Source organism: Coregonus lavaretus, assembly GCF_964263955.1.
Source record: "Coregonus lavaretus genome assembly, contig: HAP1_SCAFFOLD_2581, whole genome shotgun sequence".
NCBI classification, from domain to species: Eukaryota; Metazoa; Chordata; class Actinopteri; order Salmoniformes; family Salmonidae; genus Coregonus; species Coregonus lavaretus.
Window position 1 is genome coordinate 27,501 of NW_028166485.1, and position 21,191 is coordinate 48,691.

Consider the following 21,191-nt stretch of genomic DNA (forward strand, 5'->3'; position numbering starts at 1 on the left):
GAGATGTTCATATTGAAACATATATATATTTTTTGTTCCTATCCTATTTGATAAGATTAGTGCAGGTTTTCTCAGTGGACCACACATGTGGCCCCGACCCCAAGTTTGGGAACCACTGTTCTAACTTCTCTCTCTGCTTGCTTCCTCTCGCTCTCTCTGTCTCAGTTTCCTCCTGCATGCATTGCAGCCTGCCTCAGCCTCACAACTGAGCGCAACATCGCTGTCTGCCTTAGTAGCCCACTCTTTGTAAAGCAAAATTATGATGAGAACTTTGTAGCCTATTTTTTTGCTCTTGCTGAGGTAGGCTCCGTTTAACGTTAGCTTCTTACTTCATCGTTCTAGCTGGCTAAGTAATACTAGCCAGAGCCCTTCAACGTTACTGCAATAGAAGTCTCTGTCGGCAGCTATAGACACCTGACTGACTGTCATACTGTATCTATAAGCGACTACCATTTGTGCACTCATTAACCAAGAGTTGTTTTTTGTTTGTTTGGGGGATGTCTGTAGACATGGCAGGAGTCGCAGGACTGTTTTAAAATTGCATTTGGTCCGGCATCTCGCAAACACATTGTCAGCAGCGTCTCTAGTTTTGCCTACTTCTCTAGTGAGCCAGATTCGAGCTGGAGTAGTTCGTTTCACATCTCAGTCCCTCGGCCTGTGCCGCGAGAGGACGAAGTTAACCATTTGTGGGGGGGTGAATGGGCTGCTAAAAAGGCTGATCTGGGAGGCAAATCCGGGGGACGCAGGCGACATAATAAACAATCCACTGTTCATGATTCCACTCGTTCGCAAAGAGGCATGCGCAATTCGAACTCAGTCAGATCAAGAATACGTTTAGATATTTGTAATGATATAAGAAAATAGTGTTAGCTAGATTAATTACCATGCTTGAGCAGGATAACGCATGCGCAGGAGTGCTACTCATGGCAGTTGAAGTTAGACGATGCCAACTCTGTATGATGTACAACTCTGATGTACATTCAACACCCTTTATGGCAGATACAGGTTCCTGAGATTACCGTTTGGCATTGCCTCAGCTCCTGAAGTTGATCACAAAACCATACATCTGATATACGAACACACTGAAAGCGTGAACACATCGATGGATGACATTATTGTATGGGGGACGCCGAAAGCAGAGCACGACGCAAGACTGAAAAAAATGCTAGAAGCAATAAGAAAATCAAACTTGAAACTGAACAAAGAGAAATGTCAGCTTGGTGTGATGGAGTTGACATTTGTTTTAGACATCATCAGCAGTGAAGGCATCAGACCTGACCTGAGAAAAATATCTGCTGTGGATAACATGCCAAAACCATAGAGCAAAAACGATGTACAGAGGTTTAATGGGATGGTCAAGTACTTGGGAAAATTCATACCCAACCTCTCAGAGAAGATTGCTCCGCTGAGAAGACTCACGGAAAAGAAAATAGAATGGGAATGGAATGGAATCATGAACATGAGACTGCATTGAACAACTTGAAAGAACAGTTGACAGAGGAACCAGTCTTGAGATTTTATGACCCAGCGAGGCCCATCAAGATATCATCAGATGCATCACAGAGTGGACTGTTCTGTTGCATAAGTACGACAACTGGCAACCAGTGGCATATGCATCTTGTTCAATGACCAACCCTGAGACCTGCTCAAATTGAAAAGAAGTTGCTCAGCATAACATTTCCTTGTGAGAGATTCCATCAGTTTGTGTCAGGACAAGTGATCAGTGTTGAAATGGATCACAAACCACTGATTGCGCTGTTTCAAAAACCACTGAATGACTGTCCGCTGAGAGTCCAAAGAATGATGATCAAACTACAACGCTATGCTCTGAATGTAGCATACATTTCGGGAAAAATGATGCACACAGCAGACACTATTTCTAGAGCTGTGGACCCAAAGGTGCCAGCGGGCACCAAAGCAGATGAAGAAGTGAGAACATAAGTGGACATGATCACAACAGCATTGCCAGTCGCAGATGGAAGATGGAAATCATACAGACTGAGACAGAAAAAGACACAACACTGACAAACCTGAAGAAAATAATAATCAATGGATGGTCTAACATGAAACAAGACTGCTCACAAGACATAACCGAATACTGGAACTACAGAGCTGAGCTGACAGTAGTTGAAAACATTGTCTACAATGGAATCAAAATATTAATTCCGAAAAGTCTGAGGAAGGAAATGTAAAAAAAGAGTCATGAATCGCCTAGGAATCGAGAAGTGCAAGAACAGAGCATGTGAAGTAATGTATTGGCCCAGAATGAACCCAGATGTGACAGATGAAGTATCAAACTGTAGTGCATGTCTGAAATATCAAGCAACCCTGCAGAGCCATTAAAGCCCCACCCTGCACCTGAGACCAGACCAAAAGATAGGAGCTGACCTTTTCATATGTAATGGAATGGATCACCTTGTTGTCACAGAATACTACTCCCTGTATCCAGAGGTTTGGAGGCTGAACACCACCACCTCAGACACTGTGATAACCTGTATGAAATCAGTTTTCTCCAGAAACGGGGTGGCAAGTGGAGTCTTCAGTGATAATGAACCGCAATTCTCTAATGCAAAAGTTCAAACAATTCAGCAAGGACTGGGACTTCGTCCACACTACATCAAGTCCACACTTCCCACAATCGAACAGCCTGGTGGAGAAATCTGTTCAGACAGTGAAGAGACAAAGCAAAAGACAGTGGAACTGACTTCTTCACGATGCCACTTGACTGTGGGTTTTCCCCAGCACACCTCCTCATGGGATGCATACTTGAGGACCAACTGCCCAATCAAGGAGTACCTCCTAAAAACGAAAGAGGGAGAGAACGTGAGGAAGTTCAAGGAACAACAGAAAACTAATTAAAAGTTCTACTACGACAGAGGGTCAAGAAACCTATCTGAACTCCAACCTGATGACAACTTGAGGTACAAAGACGAAACAAACACATGGACACTAAAAAGAACAGTTACCAAAGTACAGCCAAGGTCATACAACATACGAACAGAAGATGGCGCTGTTCTACGGAGAAATCGTCGTGATTTTCTAAGGGACCAGCAACTGACAGTCATGACTGTTGAAGTGGCTGAAAGCACAGCTCTGGCAGCAGCCCAGAGTGATGAACAAACCCATCAGAAGATCGACACGGCAAGTGAAAGTACCAGAAATACTTATTGAGAGTTGTTAAGGACTCTAAGGACAATTTTTTCACTAGTGGTCCTACTAAGCATATAGTTAATACCATTTTGTTAACACGGTTGAATTGCTGTTTACAATTAATGAATGAATTTGTTATTACACTTTGAGTACAGAATTAAATAGTTAATTTTGAAAAGTAAAATAATTGTATTTAAAGAAAGGGAGATGTAATGATATAAGCAAATAGTTTTTGCTAGATTGATTACCATGCCAGAGCAGGATAACGGATGCGCAGGAGAGCTACTCAGGTGGCAGTTGAACGTGACAGGGAGTTGTATGAATACGTGCCTACAGACAAGATGTAAAAACTATATATTTTTAAGTAAACATTCATAATTTTTCATTACGGTGTATTCATTGAACCCTAACAACACAACAACATTGACACATAATTGATTTAATTTATTGTGTACAAAATATAAATTATGAATTTTCTTTCCAAATTAGACAAAATTACTCATGTAGTTAAAGCCATGTTTGTGTTGTTGCAAGTAGATATGGAACACTTGTGTGGACCTGTGGGAGTAAGAAAAACTAAAGGAGAACAAAAAGACAGTGGAGAGAGGGAGGGCTCAGGTAGCTGGTCGCTGGTTCTAATCCCAGAGCCGACTAGGTGACAAATCTGTCGATGTGCCCTTAAGCAAGGCACTTAACCCTAATTGCTCCTGTAAGTCGCTCTGTCGCTCTGGATAAGAGCGTCTGCTAAATGTAAAATAAATAAATAAACAATCCAGGGAGAGAAAGATGCTGCAGGGTTAAAGATGCACTCTCAAACATGTATAATTTCAGCCACTAGTTTTGAAAGTGGTGCTCACGAGCAAAAACAGGTACCTGTTTCTTGTGTACTATTACCATTAAATTGTGTACTATGTCATCCAGTTCGTGTGATATGTTACGAATTTTTCTATTTGTGTGATATCCCCACGGGGGGCCAGTATGAAAAATGTATGCACTCACTAATTGTAAGTCGCTCTGGATAAGAGCGTCTGCTAAATGACTAAAAAAAGAATTAAAAAAAAATATCATCAGATTTTTGCAAAATTCGTGTGATATTTTACGAATATAATTTGTGCAATATCATACACATTTGTTATGTTTAAGATCCCAGAGTGCATCTTTAAGAGGGGGTTGTGTGGAGAAAACATACAAATCAAATCAAATCAAATTTTATTGGTCACATGCGCCGAATACAACAGGTGCAGACATTACAGTGAAATGCTTACTTACAGCCCTTAACCAACAGTGCATTTATTTTAAACAAAAAAAGTAAGAATAAAACAACAACAAAAGTGTTGAGAAAAAAAGAGCAGAAGTAAAATAAAGTGACAGTAGGGAGGCTATATATACAGTAAAATAAAGTGACAGTAGGGAGGCTATATATACAGGGGGGTACCGTTGCAGAGTCAATGTGCGGGGGCACCGGCTAGTTGAGGTAGTTGAGGTAATATGTACATGTGGGTAGAGTTAAAGTGACTATGCATAAATACTTAACAGAGTAGCAGCAGCGTAAAAAGGATGGGGTGGGGGGGCAGTGCAAATAGTCCGGGTAGCCATGATTAGCTGTTCAGGAGTCTTATGGCTTGGGGGTAGAAGCTGTTGAGAAGTCTTTTGGACCTAGACTTGGCACTCCGGTACCGCTTGCCGTGCGGTAGCAGAGAGAACAGTCTATGACTAGGGTGGCTGGAGTCTTTGACAATTTTGAGGGCCTTCCTCTGACACCGCCTGGTATAGAGGTCCTGGATGGCAGGGAGCTTTTCCCCAGTGATGTACTGGGCCGTACGCACTACCCTCTGTAGTGCCTTGCGGTCAGAGGCCAAGCAGTTGCCATACCAGGCGGTGATGCAACCAGTCAGAATGCTCTCGATGGTGCAGCTGTAGAATTTTTTGAGGATCTGAGGACCCATGCCAAATCTTTTTAGTCTCCTGAGGGGGAATAGGCTTTGTCGTGCCCTCTTCAAGACTGTCTTGGTGTGTATGGACCATGATAGTTCGTTGGTGATGTGGACACCAAGGAACTTGAAGCTCTCAACCTGTTCCACTACAGCCCCGTCGATGAGAATGGGGGCGTGCTCAGTCCTCCAGTTTTCCTGTACACCAGGCAGGAATGGGAAGTCTTGCAGAGGGGCGGGGGAGAAAGGCCTTCAACTAATAAACAAGTCTGGAAGTTTATCAGTGTTTATGACCTGGCATCTCTCCATCCTCGCTACCAAAAAGGACGCTTCCTGGGCTCCCTCTATCAACCACCCTGCTGCCCTGCCCTCTCTCTCTCTCTCTCTCTCTCTCTGCCAAATTTCACTGTCCCTCTACCTCCCAATATGTCCCTGAGCCTCTCCCTCTAAAGCTTTTTCTATGTTCATAATCTCACTTACTGTCCCTCTTCCCACACTTTTCTCTCAATGCTGAAGTTCTCCTCTATACTTTGTCTATACATTCTCTCCCCAGTGAGCACCGACATGATGCATGGACGTTGTTTATTGGTAAAATTGGGTCAGTCCGCCCATGCCTTGATTTCAACGTCTACATACGTAGATTTTTGGGCCAATCTGGCCTGGCCATGATTTGGCCCAAATATAGTTGTTTTTTGGTACATATTTTGTCTTTCCGGACCGGCCTAGATTTGGCCCCAAAATCGTTATTTTTTTCAACATCCATAATAGAGGTTGTTTCAACTTTCACTCTGTACCAAATCCGAACGTCCTTTGGACATAAGGCAAAGTCATATTTTCAATGTCTTGCTGACTGGGTGTTGCTCACTATGCCCTCCCTCCCTATTTCTCAGGGTGAAAGCAGAGTGTTCAGAATGGCGGGTCGGTGTGTTCCCTGGCCTGATCTCTCCATCACTCAATCTGTCATCAGCCATGCCCACCCGACCTTGTTAGGCCAGCGCTTCTCTCCCGCTCACCCCCCTCACCCCCCAGCCTCACCCCCCAGCCTCACCCCCAGAGACTATGTAGCCCCAATGTGTCAGGGGGATGATGAGTGTGTGTCCCTGTTGTTGAATTGACTTTGGGAGAGAGGGAGAGAGAGCGCTAGGGGAGTTTTGTTGTCTGTGACTCTGGTAGTATGTATGGCAATATTTATATTGGTTAAGTTCATGGAAGCCTGCTGCTCTCAGGTTTCCCCCATACAAGCTATTAATGGTCCCTATGGAAACCCTATTTTCAACACAAGTAGGGGATCAAACAAAGGGTCAGGAGTTTTGGTCGTGATATTCACTCATCCTTGTTGCACTGTCTTCTGATGTAGCAATATAATTGTCTACTCTAGTTCCTTAATCCTGCGTGGTCCTTAGAGTCCCACATCACATTTCTGCTTCAGCCCATCACCTAATTCAACTACTGTAAACCATTGATTAGTGTAATAAGGTGTGTGTTAGTGCTGGGCAAGAACACAAATATGCACCCCATGTGAGTCCCCAGGCCCAGGATTAAGAACAGCATAAATATAGAAATATGTGACAAGCAACTCTGGACAGTGATACAGGCCGTGCAAGCTTTTACTCCAGCCCAGCACTAGCATATATCTTTCAATCTAGACCACGATAAGTTGGTCTACAGTTAGAGCTGGGCTGAAACAAAAGCCTGCACACACTGCTGCTCTTCCGAAACCAAGATTGGCCACTTCTGAGCTGAGACCACACTCACCAAGTACACTGCCCCGCCTAGTGGAGAAAGAGGATCCCTGCAAATGCAAGGTCTGCCAGACCTGTACCAGTCATTCTGTCATATTCCCTCAGTTGCTCTAAAGCATATTGGGCTCTTTGTTTATGTTCTACCTGTCATCGTGTGTTGACCATTGTTGTTCTTCTGTCAGTTTTTTGTATTTGTAAAGTGTAAGTCCCTAGTTCAATACGCTGATAGATTTGTTTACTATTAGTGATAGTTATTGTGAAATCAACACAGTGCATAGACACATATTTTTGATAATGAGTTTGTGTTGTTTGGGTGTATACGAAACCAACTCTGGACTAGAACAATTCTCCCTAAATCTCTACCAGATTGGAGGGGAGGAACGCGAGAGAGCAAGATAATTATAATGAGAGGGGAGGACAAGGGGTGGAGGAGGAGAAGGAGGAGGAGAAGGAGGAGGGGATGGAGGAGGAGAGGGAGAGAGAAGGAGGGGAAAGGAGAGAAGACAAAAGATTCAAAACAAAGGACGTTTTTGGACGACAGGAAAAGTTGTGAGTATGAAAACATTGTGTTATTTTCTTCCTTTTGAAGACTATAAAGGCATTAGTAGCACTGCAGTACTGTATATAGAATGTTTACTATAAATAACATGAGGTACATGTACAAAATATGCATAGAGAAACTACATTTACTGCAAAAAACTAACTTTACATGAAGTCATCATAATAGAATACTGTCTGTGAACTCCTATCATGGATGAAAATATGTCATTCAGAACGAATGTATTTTGCAAAGCTATGTGCCCTGGCATACAAGAGTGTATAAATGAGTCAAAGCAAGATAAATCAATTTAGCGTATTCAGGGCCTGGGCAAGATGGTCGTAAAGGAGAAATGGGGTGTTAAACATAACGAGTGACAAAACAGTTTGGACTCTTTAGAGCGTTCTTAATAAGGTTTATGGAAAGAGAGGTGTATGAAAAGAGAGGTGTATGAAAAGAGAGGTGTATGAAAAGAGTGTGTATGAGAAAGGAGGAGTAGAGGGGTGCTCAAATAGGGCACAGAAAACACATTCTTTTGTGAGAACTCATGTCTTGGACTCCAAACTCACACTGACACATCACAAGAGGAATGATGCAGGGAGAGAGCTGAGGGAGTGTGTGTGTGTGTGTGTGTGTGTGAGAGAGAGAGAGAGAGAGAGAGAGAGAGAGAGAGAGAGAGAGGATTACTTTGTGAGAAAAAACAGCAACCTGATTCAAACTGCTTGATTAATTCTGATACTAACAACAGCACACATACTGTATCTATCTCATTTACCTGGATTTGACCAGGTACACATTTCCTACAACTGCCTTAGAGAAGAGTATACATTGCATTAGAAACAGCAGAGGCAGGGCCAGGGGGAGAGCAGAAGGAAGAGAGAGGAAATGTAAAGTCGAGATATTGAAGAGTTCCTCTGTGTGAATTGAAACATATAAACTATTTTCCTCTTTGGGCTTTTGTGGGTCCTCTTTCCTTCAGCTCGTAAACATCCAGCTCTGACAAGGATGGGCAGTCTTCCAATCGCCCTTCTCCTCTGCGGTTTCCACGGTAACCCCTGACAAACACAACACACAAATCATCACCTTCAATTCGGTTTGAGTCCATCTCTGTTTGTTTTAACTCCATAAAACACTTCCCATCATATGGTTTTCTGTTCCACAGCTCTCACAGCTGCAGCCCAAGCCCCACAGGCTGGTAATAATGCCCTCCATTCAATGGTCACACATTATTTCAAAATAGATTAAGTTGCATGTGAATCATGGCCGTGGGTAGAGGTCGCTCCCATGCTGATTGTGTTGTTTCCCTGTTGGTAGAGGTGGATCTCCCCAGAGGTGACTGGAATGAAGAGGAGGCTCTGGTGTCTGTCTCTACCCTACCACCTGGTGAGTGAGGTGTCTGTCTCTATCCTACCCCCTGGTGAGTGAGGTGTCTGTCTCTATCCTACCACCTGGTGAGTGAGGTGTCTGTCTCTACCCTACCACCTGGTGAGTGTGGTGTCTGTCTCTACCCTACCCCCTGGTGAGTGAGGTGTCTGTCTCTACCCTACCCCCTGGTGAGTGAGGTGTCTGTCTCTATCCTACCACCTGGTGAGTGAGGTGTCTGTCTCTACCCTACCACCTGGTGAGTGAGGTGTCTGTCTCTACCCTACCACCTGGTGAGTGAGGTGTCTGTCTCAACCCTACCACCTGGTGAGTGAGGTCATCAGTGTGGGACAGAAACATCACTGAACAATGTTAGGCCAGGGATGACCATTATCATTATCTGGATGTTGTGTGTATCCTCTGTGCTAGACTGTAGGGAAGAGACGTACCCCTGCACCAGGATGTACTCTGTCCACCGGCCCATCAAGAGATGCATCCACTCCCTCTGTCTTTACAGGTAAACTGCAACTACAGGCTCTCTCTCAGGAAAACATAGACACACTCAGTGCCTCCTGGTCATGCAGTCAAAGTCCATGGGTTTCAACCTGAGAGCCTGTGCAGAGAGGCATGTTTTAGAGACAGCAGCTGCGGTCTGATTATAGTGTAATGATGTCTGTCTCCTGGTTTGTCTCAGCCTCCCTCGTGTCTATGTGATCAACAAGGAGATCTGTGTGAGAACTGTGTGCCAACAGGATGAGTACCTGAAGGGTAAGACAGTCTACCTGATAGCACTTCATTAGACCAGTTGTTAGGATTACAACAACATAACAATCTTAGAGTGCATGAAACTCTTACTGACTTAAGGACAGCATGTACACTACCGTTCAAAAGTTTGGGCTCACTTAGAAATGTCATTGTTTCCGAAAGAAAAGCAATTTTTTTTCTCCATTAAAATAACATCAAATTGATCAGAAATACAGTCTCAAGCCATATCTCAGGCAGCCCATCTTAATCTTTTATTTTTATTGGCCAGTCTGAGATATGGCTTTTTCATTGCAACTCTGTCTAGAAGGTCAGCATCCCGGAGTCGCCTCTTCACTGTTGACGTTGAGACTGGTGTTTTGCAGGTACTATTTAATGAAGCTGCCAGTTGAGGACATGTGAGGCGCCTGTTTCTCAAACTAGACACTAATGTATTTGTCCTCTTGCTCAGTTGTGCACCGGGGCCTCCCACTCCTCTTTCTATTCTGGTTAGAGACAGTTTGCGCTGTTCTGTGAAGGGAGTATTACACAGCATTGTACGAGATCTTCAGTTTCTTGGCAATTTCTCGCATGGAATAGCCTTCATTTCTCAGAACAAGAATAGACTGATGAGTTTCAGAAGAAAGTTATTTGTTTCTGGCCATTTTGAGCCTGTAATCGAACCTACAATTGCTGATTGCTCCAGATACTCAACTAGTCTCAAGAAGGCCAGTTTTATTGCTTCTTTAATCAGCACAACAGTTTTCAGCTGTGATAACATAATTGCAAAAGGGTTTTCTAATGATCAATTAGCCTTTTAAAGTGATAAACTTGGATTAGCAAACACAACGTGCCATTGGAACACAGGACTGATGGTTGCTGATAATGGGCCTCTGTACGCCTATGTAGATAGTCCATTAAAAATCAGCCGTTTCCAGCTACAATAGCCATTTACAACATTAACTATGTCTACACTGTATTTCTGATCAATTTGATGTTATTTTAATGGGAAAAAATTGCTTTTCTTTCGAAAACAAGGACATTTCTAAGTGACCTCAAACGGTAGTGTACATCTGAGCCCACAGCATCCTCTCTCTCTTTCACACACACACATTATCTGTATTCAATCTCTCTCTTGCTCTCTCTCTTCTCTCCATCCCAGCTGAGCTCTGCAGGGAGAGGTCCGGCTGGCCCAAACGCTTCCAGAGGTCAACCACCAATAAGAAACGCTGTCGCAATCGCCGTGGCAACCCAAAAACCTGGGAAAACAAGGCCTGATGGGCCCAAGATGGCGGAGATGGAAGGAGGGGCGGAGGAAGAAGGGAGGAAGGAGAGAAGGAGGAGGAGGGAGGACACCCTTGGAGACAGAACACTGGGTTGTCTCCATAAAAACACCCCAAAACACCATAAATCCACCGCTCAACACCTGGTGCTAGCCTGTGCCTAATTACACACACACACATACATATACAACCACACGCATGCACGGACAGACACACACAGAGACACACATGCACACACACACACACACACACACACACACACACACACACACACACAGACAGACACACACGTTCACAAACGCACGCACGCACACACACACACACAAACGACAACACAGTCCTCGTAACTCCAGTTAAGAACAGTCAGAGTCATATTTCTCAGTTTTTCTATTAGCCTCTTGTTTTATTATAACTGTCTGTGAATATCATGGGGAGAAATCACTCCCGACAGATTTGCTCTGTGTTTTATTTGACACGGATCATGTTCTCGTGGTTTACTTCAGTGCCATTCCGGGCTGTATAATACTGCTCAGATGGAACGCTGTTGGGTTCCTGTAGTTCATTGTGTAAAGGCAGTCTGAGAACAAAGTATCCACTCTGTCATCACTGGCACCTTACTGTACAGCACTCTATCACAATCCAATACCAATGTAGTGCAATATTACCCAATAAAATGTAATTAATTGGTTTATGTGTGGATTGCTTTATTGATGTAGTCCAGTTTTTGGTCCAGTTTTTTTCCCTCATGCAGATAAAAAGAAAAGTAATCCGTGATTCAACATTAGTTGATATCTTTATACTTTTATTTTCAATACATACACATTTATATACACACATATTGTATTTGTAATGACAAGAAGAAACACATAAACAAACATAGGTAGGGTCTACACAGACTCACCAGTTCATACCAGTTCTCCCACTAGCTGTGTGCTCACACAGGAAATCAATCAATTATCACGTCATTAATAAACATCATGTCATCAATCAATGCATATGTTTGAGTCCATGAGAGAAAGACACACACAATGATAAGTACAAAAGCCACATACATGGCTTACTGTAATATTGCACTATGATGTCCTGTACTGCATTATCCCCTTCTATCCCTCCATCCCTCCCTCCTTTCTCTCAAAATAACAACACAACAGTAAAGTAAAACACTGCATCTCACAAGGACTGGAATGGTCTCACTGCATTGACAGAGTTAAAGTTAGTTCCAGGGTTCAACGTATAGAACACTGACGGACGGACGGACAGACAGTTGTATATACAACACACAGGGCTATTCATCCAGCAGGGCAAGAGTCGTGACATAAATGAGTCATCTCTACCCAGAAACCCCTTGACTGTTGATTACATCACAAGGCCTAAATCAGGCCTGTCTATCACCCCATGGGTTTAACCCCCTCCTCACCCTCCCTCCTCAGACCCCACCCATCTTACCCTTTCATCCCATCACTCTGCTATCCCTTCACTCAATCAGACCACTCTTTTTTCCTATCGCTCCCTCCATTTCGGTGTTAATTGACCAACTAACACCAGCCTCATGTTAAAACAACGCAGCCAAGTGACCCAGCCAAGTTCCTATCCCCAGCAGTGATAATGTCCACATCTCACCACTCTCCCTGTCAGACTGTGGTTGTAGGACCGCAATAGCCCACTAAGGGGCGCCAAACAGCATGACTGCTGTGTAAACTTACAGTAGATCAGTGTCCACTCAAAGCAGAAGCTGCTCCAAAGCCCAGCTCCAGACTCACCGTGGCCTAACCTTAGTAATTAAGAGGAAAAAGCAAAACTGACCTTAGATCAGATATCAGATAACTTGGTCATATACTAATGCATCCAGGCAAGCCTGTAAATTAGTTATTTCAGGCGATAATTCCAGTTGTACTGGAGATTCTAAAGGAAAATTAGCTACGACACTACCACAACAACGGGAATTACAAACTACTGACAATATATACATTTACTATAATATATTCTGTACATTAATTAATTCATTTGTTTTTTATCAAGACTATATTAGTGTGAGTCACCATCATTCCTTTCTGTACCATCTTTCATTTAGAGCGATTTAACCTCAGTCTTTTCCCTCAGTAGTAAATAAATACTCTGTTGCAATAGATAGAGAAAGAGACAGAGGGAGAGGAGGGCAAGGAGAGGGGGACAGAGGGGGAGAGAGTGTAGCGTTGAAACTGAGAGGGAAAGATGTAGAGGGAGAGGAAGCCAGGAGAGGGGTGATGAGAGTGGGGGCAGGGTGTGAGAGAGACAAATAAAGAGAGGGGGAAGAGAGGGAGAGAGTGCACTGAGGTTGAGGTGATAATATACAGTGTCCTCCTCTGGTCAGGGGTTAAAGGTCAGGTGAAGGTCAGGTGAAAGGGATTGTGGGATGGCCTCAGAACTGCTGCCAGTTGGTGGAACCATCATCGTTGGCGAGCGGAGACATTGACCTGCGTTAAGGGGAAAAAGAGGAGAGCATTAATGGGGGGAACAGAATAATGAAAGAAGAGAGAAAAGGATGAAAGAGAGAGAAAATTATCCCCTTACTTTTCTGGGGCAGAGAAGTCTCCCCACATGTCCGAGCCGCCTGTAGGGTTGGGGTTCGGCTGCACCACAGAGTTGGAGTTACTGCTGTCCAGGTCTAACAAACAGCCTGAGAACAGAGAGACAACCATAGAATTAGGAATTAGAATACTAATTTAATAGGATCTCTATGGAGACAACACACATCAAACCTTTCAATACACAACCTCTACTGCTTTCTCCCCATTCATACTCTAATGACAATAGCCTTTTTCTTGGTTAGCTCATAAAACTAAAAGAAAAAACACCCAGGGCCCCATTCAATCCTTAACCTAATTACACAGTGGCATATAAACATGCACTTTTTCCCTTCAGTCAAATGAATTCACAGCATGGTTTGGGGAACTGTAAAAATAGTTTTCAACAATGTTAGCAAAAAGCGCTATGCAGAAAAAGCAGTTACTAGGGTAACCGAACAAGATAAACAAACAGATGAATCAGAAGCAGCAATATGAGAACAGGGTCGCGTTCAGGAGAACACAACGTTTTGAATGTTGCACATAGAATTGTCTTGTATGGAGCGTACCACATCCCCTATTCTACATGCCAGAGCAGAATACCTGTCTTCATAATCTATACTGAACAAAAATATAAACGAAACATGCAACACTTTCAATGATTTTACTGAGTTACAGTTCATATAAGGAAATCAGTCAATTTAAATAAATCCATTAGGCCCTAATCTATGGATTTCACATGACTGAGCAGGGGCACAGCCATGGGTGGGCCTGGGAGGACATAGGCCCACCAACTGGGGAGCCAGGCCCAGCCAATCAGAATTAGTTTTTCCCCACAAAAGGGCTTTATTACAGACAGAAATACTCCTCAATTTCAACAGCAGTCCAGGTGGCTGTTCTCAGACGATCCCACAGGTGAAGAAGCCGGATGTGGAGGTCCTGGGCTGGCGTGGTTACACGTGGTCTGCGGTTGTGATGCAGGTTGGACGTACTGCCAAATTCTCTAAAACGACGTTGGAGGCGGCTTATGGTAAAGAAATTAACATTAAATGATCTGGCAACAACTCTGGTGGACATTCCTGCAGTCAGCATGCCAATTGCATCACGCTTCACCATCTGGCAGTCTGATGGACGAATCTACCTGCCTCAATGTATAGTGCCAACTGTAAAGTTTGGTTGAGGAGGAATAATGGTCTGGGGCTGTTTGTCATGGTTCAGGCTAGGTCTCTTAGTTCCAGTGAAGGGAAATCTTAATGCTACAGCATACAATGACGTTCTAGACAATTCTGTGCTTCCAACTTTGTGGAAACAGTTTGGGGAAGGCCCTTTCCTGTTTCAGCATGACAATGCCCCTGTGCACATAGCGAGGTCCATACAGAAATGGTTTGTCGAGATCAGTGTGGAAGAACTTGACTGGCGTGCACAGAGCCCTGACCTCAACCCCATCGAACACCTTTGGGATGAATTGGAATGCCGACTGCGAGCCAGGTCTAATCGCCCAACATCAGTACCCAACCTCACTAATGCTCTTGTGGCTGAATGTAAGCAAGTCCCCACAGCATCTAGTGGAAAGCCTTCCCAGAAGAGTAGAGGCTGTTATAGCAGCAAAGGGGGGGCCCCAACTCCATATTAATGCCCATGATTTTGGAATTAGATGTTTGACTTTTGGTCATGTAGTGTATATCTATCTGAACAACCAGTAGCATTACACCTCGCTGAATGTGGCCCAAAATGCTGTTCACCTACCTGTGTTACTTCCCCCTGAGAACATGTCACTTCCTGCTGAGAATATGTTGTTTCCTCCTGAAAACGTGTCACTTTCCCCTGAAAATGAGTCACTTCCCGCAGAGAATAAGTCTCCCCCTGAGAATAACCCTTCATTGTCATTGGAGGAGCTTGACATAGGGGGAGGGGCTATCTTGGCGCCACCACCACCAGGGGGAGGAGGGAGGAGCCCAAAGCCACCAGCACTCTGGGGGCGGGACTTGTCTCTCTTTCTGCCTTGCTGAGAGAGGGACAGAAATGGATAGAAAGAGAGGAGGGGACGGGTGAGAAGGAAGGAGAGAGGAATAGGTGTTTGAGTGATAGCTTGACAAAGCTTTGAAACAGAGCATGGGTTTGCAACGTGTGCGTGCATGTTCGCTTTTGAGTTGTTAAGCGCTAACCAGATGGTACCATGGTAGGAGTATTATGGGTGTGAGTTGAGAAATTTACCCCGATATTGAGAGTGATGGTCTGTCCCTCTTTGAAACCCAGGTCCAGTTTAGGAGTGTTGTCTGGAGTCTGAGACTGCTTACTGATCTCAAGCTCCTGTTTCACCCACCTGAGAGAGTGACAGAGAGAGAGAGGTAACAAGAGAGAGAGAAAGATATATATATATATATATATATATATATATATATACATACAGTAAATAGATAGAGAATGAGAGGGCAAAAGGGAGAGAGCGTTATAACATTTCAAGCGTCTTTATTCTTTTGAAAAATGTTGTGTGCATAATGTTTACTGTTAATTTGCGATTGTTTATTTCACTTCCTTTGGCAATATAAACATATGTTTTCCATGTCAATAAAGCCCCTTTGAATTGAATTGAGAGTTATAGAGTGAAACAAATGTCAGGCTATTACTAATTCATGTCAGTTAGAAGTCAACATTTTAGCTCTGAGCTGTACTTGTTTTGCTAATGTTATCTCTGTTGTGACAGCTGACAGCTGTAAGAGCAACACACTTAAAGTGGTCCTGCAGCGCCACGTTGAAGTCAAACGAGTCCCCTCTGTCCCCAAACCCGATGCCTATGAACGCACTGCGACCTGAGAGACAGAGGCCAGAGAAGAACAATAAACCAATGTAAGTTACAAATCAAATCACTTCGTACACACACTGATCCTAAAACACAGCGAAATAGCACAGTGAGAAACAACTGATTGTGTACTCCAAATGCTGTAGTAGAATACGGTTCCATTCTACACACTCAAATGATCCAACACATACCTTGTTATTACTGTGTTATACTACTTCTACTGTACTGAACAAAAATATCAACGCAACATGCAGCAATTTCAACAATTTTACTGAGTCAATTGAAATAAATAAATTAGGCCCTAATCTATGGATTTCACATAACTGGGCAGGGGCACAGCCATGGGTGGGCCTGGAAGGGCATAGGCCCACCCACTTGGGAGCCAGGCCCACCCACTGGGGAGCCAGGCCCAGCCAATCAGAATGAGTTTTTCCCCACAAAAGTGCTTTATAATACAGACAGAAATACTCCTCCTTTTCATCAGCTGTCCGGGTGGCTGGTCTCAGATGATCCTGCAGGTGAAGAAGCCGGATGTGGATGTCCTGGGTTGGCGTGGTTACATGTGGTCTGCGGTTGTGAGGCCGGTTGGACGTACTGCCAAATTCTCTAAAACGACGTTCGAGGCGGCTTATGGTAGAAAAATGAACATTAAATTCTCTGGCAACAGCTCTGGTGGACATTCCTGCAGTCAGCATGCCAATTGCACACTCCCTCAAAACTTGAGACATCTGTGGCATTGTGTTGTGATCATGCTTTTTAATCAGCTTCTTGATATGCCACACCTGTCAGGTGGTTAGATTATCTTGGCAGAGGAGAAATGCTCGCTTAAAAGGGATGTAAACAAATCTGTGATCTATTTTTTAGAGAAAGCTCATGAAACATGGGACCAACACTTTACATGTTGCGTTTATATTTTTGTTCAGTATAATACAGTGAGGGAAAAAGGGATTTGATCCCCTGCTGATTTTGTACGTTTTCCTACTGACAAAGAAATGATCAGTCTATAATTTTAATGGTAGGTTTATTTGAACAGTGAGAGACAGAATAACAACAAAAAAATCCAGAAAAGCGCATGTCAAAAATGTTATAAATTGATTTGCATTTTAATGAGGGAAATAAGTATTTGACCCCCTCTCAATCAGAAAGATTTCTGGCTCCCAGGTGTCTTTTATACAGGTAACGAGCTGAGATTAGGAGCACACTCTTAAAGGGAGTGCTCCTAATCTCAGTTTGTTACCTGTATAAAAGACACCTGTCCACAGAAGCAATCAATCAGATTCCAAACTCTCCACCATGGCCAAGACCAAAGAGCTCTCCAAGGATGTCAGGGACAAGATTGTAGACCTACACAAGGCTGGAATGGGCTACAAGAACATCGCCAAGCAGCTTGGTGAGAAGGTGACAACAGTTGGTGCGATTATTCGCAAATGGAAGAAACACAAAAGAACTGTCAATCTCCCTCGGCCTGGGGCTCCATGCAAGATCTCACCTCGTGGAGTTGCAATGATCATGAAAACGGTGAGGAATCAGCCAAGAACTACAAGGGAGGATCTTGTCAATGATCTCTAGGCAGCTGGGACCATTGTCACCAAGAAAACAATTGGTAACACACTACGCCGTGAAGGACTGAAATCCTGCAGCGCCCGCAAAGTCTCCCTGCTCAAGAAAGCACATATACATGCCCGTCTGAAGTTTGCCAATGAACATCTGAATGATTCAGAGGAGAATTGGGTGAAAGTGTTGTGGTCAGATGAGACCAAAATGGAGCTCTTTGGCATCAACTCAACTCGCCATGTTTGGAGGAGGAGGAATGCTGCCTATGACCCCAAGAACACCATCCCCACCGTCAAACATGGAGGTGGAAACATTATGCTTTGGGGGTGTTTTTCTGCTAAGGGGACAGGACAACTTCACCGCATCAAAGGGACGATGGACGGGGCCATGTACCATCAAATCTTGGGTGAGGACCTCCTTCCCTCAGCCAGGGCATTGAAAATGGGTTGTGGATGGGTATTCCAGCATGACAATGACCCAAAACACACAGCCAAGGCAACAAAGGAGTGGCTCAAGAAGAGGCACATTAAGGTCCTGGAGTGGCCTAGCCAGTCTCCAGACCTTAATCCCATAGAAAATCTGTGGAGGGAGCTGAAGGTTCGAGTTGCCAAACGTCAGCCTCGAAACCTTAATGACTTGGAGAAGATCTGCAAAGAGGAGTGGGACAAAATCCCTCCTGAGATGTGTGCAAACCTGGTGGCCAACTACAAGAAACGTCTGACCTCTGTGATTGCCAACAAGGGTTTTGCCACCAAGTACTAAGTCATGTTTTGCAGAGGGGTCAAATACTTATTTCCCTCATTAAAATGCAAATCAATGTATAACATTTTTGACATGCGTTTTTCTGGATTTTTTTGTTGTTATTCTATCTCTCACTGTTCAAATAAACCTATCATTAAAATTATAGACTGATCATTTCTTTGTCAGTGGGCTAACGTACAAAATCAGCAGGGGATCAAATACTTTTTTCCCTCACTGTAACTACTAATAGAAAAGTAGTGTGTGATACTTCTGTCCTTTCTAATATGGCCAGATGGTGACAAGTGACGACGACCAACAACCCACCACTCTCATCCTGGATCCGAAGCACAAAGTAACGACTGGAGTCGCTGACGGTTTCTATGGCGATGCCAGGGTACTCGTCCACTGGTGCCTGTGCAAACAGCTCCCCTGCAGAGACGGAGGGTAGTTATAACTTAGGCCTTATAACTAACGGTTCAAGTCAATAGTCAGACGGCAAGGTGGAGCAGTTAACATAGTCCTTTCAGGTCAACAAGAAGTGCCCAGGTGACGATTTGGAATTGGGCATGACGGCCTTCTGACTAGAAGTGCCTAGAGGTGGGCTAGGGGCTAGGGCAGGGGTCCCCAATTACATTCAGCCGTGGCCCAATTTTTCCTTGAGCGGATGGTTGGAACATAGCTATAAATAATTGGTACACTGCAAATTGACTGCAAGAAACAGATATAGTATTTGACAAAAACAGAATCATTTCAAACGTTGATTACATTGGGATACGATCACATACGCCTCTCTATTTATGTGTGAGGATCCTTGGGAACAGATCTCCTAAATAGAAATTACCTTGAACTAATCTCCTGGTGATTTTACAGTCTTTTATATCGCAGAACAAAAAAATTAATAATGTAAACATTTAAAACTTGGGGGGCCGAATAAAATGTGGCCTGTGGGCCACCTATTGGGTAACCCTGGGCTAGGGGCTAGGGGACGATTTGGCCTCTCACCAGAGATCTTGTCCTCCAGTTTGATGAAAGCCACTTTTCCCCGAGCCGTCACTCTCATACGGCCTGTCCAATCAGGGGCATCCAGCTTCCAATCCGCCGCCCTGAGGGAGATACAGACAGCCAATCAGAGATGAGACTGACTGTATAGGTGTGTGTCAGAAAGAGGAATACCATGTTGTTGATAACCAACCACTACACCTTGCTACTGAAATGAGAGTGAAGTCAGGAGAAGAAGAAATAACAAGGTGACTGGGCTGGCAGTTCACCAGACCTGGGGTGGAATATTCCCTCATTATTATTACATCACACAACAGACTCAGCTTTGTGCTTGGTGATGGCAAGTTACTGATGGTCAGCCAATCAGCTCCCAGGAGAAAGATTCAGTATGGAACGCTGTCCAGTCAGCATACAGATAGACTGGATCACGTTAAAACACCAGCCAATGAACAAATAGGTAAACACAATATAGTCACACACACACACTGCCAACCGTAGACTGTAGCCTAATAGGACTGAAGTCACTGTCAACAAGAGATCCTTTAACGAACCCTGGTTAGAAAGTAATAGGGTAGGCTACAACAGAGAAAATACCCAGATAATCCTACGAGGGAGTAAAAATCTCACTAATCCTATGGACCTTTAAATACCGTAGTACCCGCTATATCATTTCACTAAACATTCGCCCCAAAGCACAGAGCAGTCAAAGCACATTCTGTCAAAGGGGGACACGACACGGTCACGTTTTCGCACTGTAAACAGGATTCAATATCATTGTCTGATACCGTCAGGTGGACTACAATAATAACAGGTGTATTCTCCCTATCCATCCCACTACGCACATCTGGTGGTAGACTATTCCTCCGTAATAGAAGTCAACCAGTTTGCCTGGTAGGCCACCTTAGAAAAGCTATTGCGCACTGCAAAGGCGACAGAGACGACCATTATAGCCATTATATGGGCAATGCATTGCCTTGATGTGGGGACAAGAGCTTTGCCTACGGGGAGGTTGATATATTGCCACGCCAAACAAATGATGCTGGAGTCAAACCAGGGCAAGGTCACCGGTTGATGGTGCCGGAACCGGGTCTCTTACCTGACTCCCCGGTTCGATGCCCGCGGCGGGATTCGGTAAACGTTGACGTCAGGTTTCACACACAGGATCGACTCGTATTCGCCCTCGGTCGCCATCTTGACTTTAATTCAATCGGTGTGTGGTGATCGTGCGCGTTAACGGGTACGGGAGCGTAATACACTGTGTGTTTGCGCACGAGAAGCATTCACATCCGTTTATAATGTCATTCATCCAGATTAACCCTCCCGTTGTCCTAGGGTCAAAATGACCCGCCACTGTGTTGAACCAACTTTATTTAATTTATATATATTTGGGATCATTTGTGAAAAGGAGACAGTGAGACTTTAAAGAAAGTATCACTGCCTCCTTCTCACAAATGATCCAAAAAATATAAAAATTAAATAAAGTTGGTTCAACACAGTGGTGGGTCATTTTGACCCTAGGACAACGGGAGGGTTATTCAACCATTGTCAGTGATAGTTTAGAGATAATTATAATCAATTAGCCTAACCTTTATTTGGTTGATTATGGTAGGCTATGTGAGAGATAAAGAGCTGGTCAAATTGAAATCAGGGTAGGATAATGTCAACACAAAACCACTCATAATCACAGTTGGAGGAAATTATTTAATGGATGTGTTACAAGGCAGTAATAATGCTACAAAGGGTAAAAAATTAAATAACAATATAGAAACACATTATGCAATTGAGTTGAACAGTTGACCTATTTCAG

General features: G+C 43.9%; 2 protein-coding genes across 2 annotated transcripts; one reads left to right on the forward strand and one right to left on the reverse strand.

Moving 5' to 3' along the window:
- The first annotated feature begins 7,193 nt into the window (after positions 1–7,193).
- On the forward strand, positions 7,194–11,438 carry LOC311114652 (uncharacterized protein). The gene is made up of 7 exons (XM_084189895.1): positions 7,194–7,372; positions 8,341–8,409; positions 8,524–8,556; positions 8,676–8,744; positions 9,153–9,240; positions 9,418–9,491; positions 10,627–11,438. The coding sequence occupies exons 1-7, from the start codon at positions 7,228–7,230 to the stop codon at positions 10,740–10,742; spliced, it is 594 nt and encodes a 197-aa protein (XP_084046021.1). The 5' UTR covers positions 7,194–7,227; the 3' UTR covers positions 10,743–11,438.
- An 85-nt stretch (positions 11,439–11,523) lies between these two features.
- LOC311114647 (adaptin ear-binding coat-associated protein 1-like) lies at positions 11,524–20,600 on the reverse strand. The gene is made up of 8 exons (XM_084189889.1): positions 20,481–20,600; positions 19,388–19,488; positions 18,710–18,814; positions 16,019–16,100; positions 15,505–15,613; positions 15,037–15,295; positions 13,298–13,403; positions 11,524–13,200 (listed from the first exon to the last, which is right to left on the reverse strand). The coding sequence occupies exons 1-8, from the start codon at positions 20,573–20,575 to the stop codon at positions 13,146–13,148; spliced, it is 912 nt and encodes a 303-aa protein (XP_084046015.1). The 5' UTR covers positions 20,576–20,600; the 3' UTR covers positions 11,524–13,145.
- Between the last annotated feature and the right edge of the window lie 591 nt (positions 20,601–21,191).

Coding starts and splice junctions, on each gene's coding strand:
- LOC311114652 (XM_084189895.1), top strand. CDS start 7,228: ATGAGAGGGGAGGACAAGGGGTGGAGGAGGAGAAGGAGGAGGAGAAGG. Junction 8,557..8,675: donor AGCCCAAGCCCCACAGGCTG/GTAATAATGCCC, acceptor CCCTGTTGGTAG/AGGTGGATCTCCCCAGAGGT. Junction 9,241..9,417: donor CACTCCCTCTGTCTTTACAG/GTAAACTGCAAC, acceptor GGTTTGTCTCAG/CCTCCCTCGTGTCTATGTGA.
- LOC311114647 (XM_084189889.1), bottom strand. CDS start 20,575: ATGGCGACCGAGGGCGAATACGAGTCGATCCTGTGTGTGAAACCTGAC. Junction 16,101..18,709: donor TCGGATCCAGGATGAGAGTG/GTGGGTTGTTGG, acceptor TCTGTCTCTCAG/GTCGCAGTGCGTTCATAGGC. Junction 13,201..13,297: donor GACTTCTCTGCCCCAGAAAA/GTAAGGGGATAA, acceptor CCCTTAACGCAG/GTCAATGTCTCCGCTCGCCA.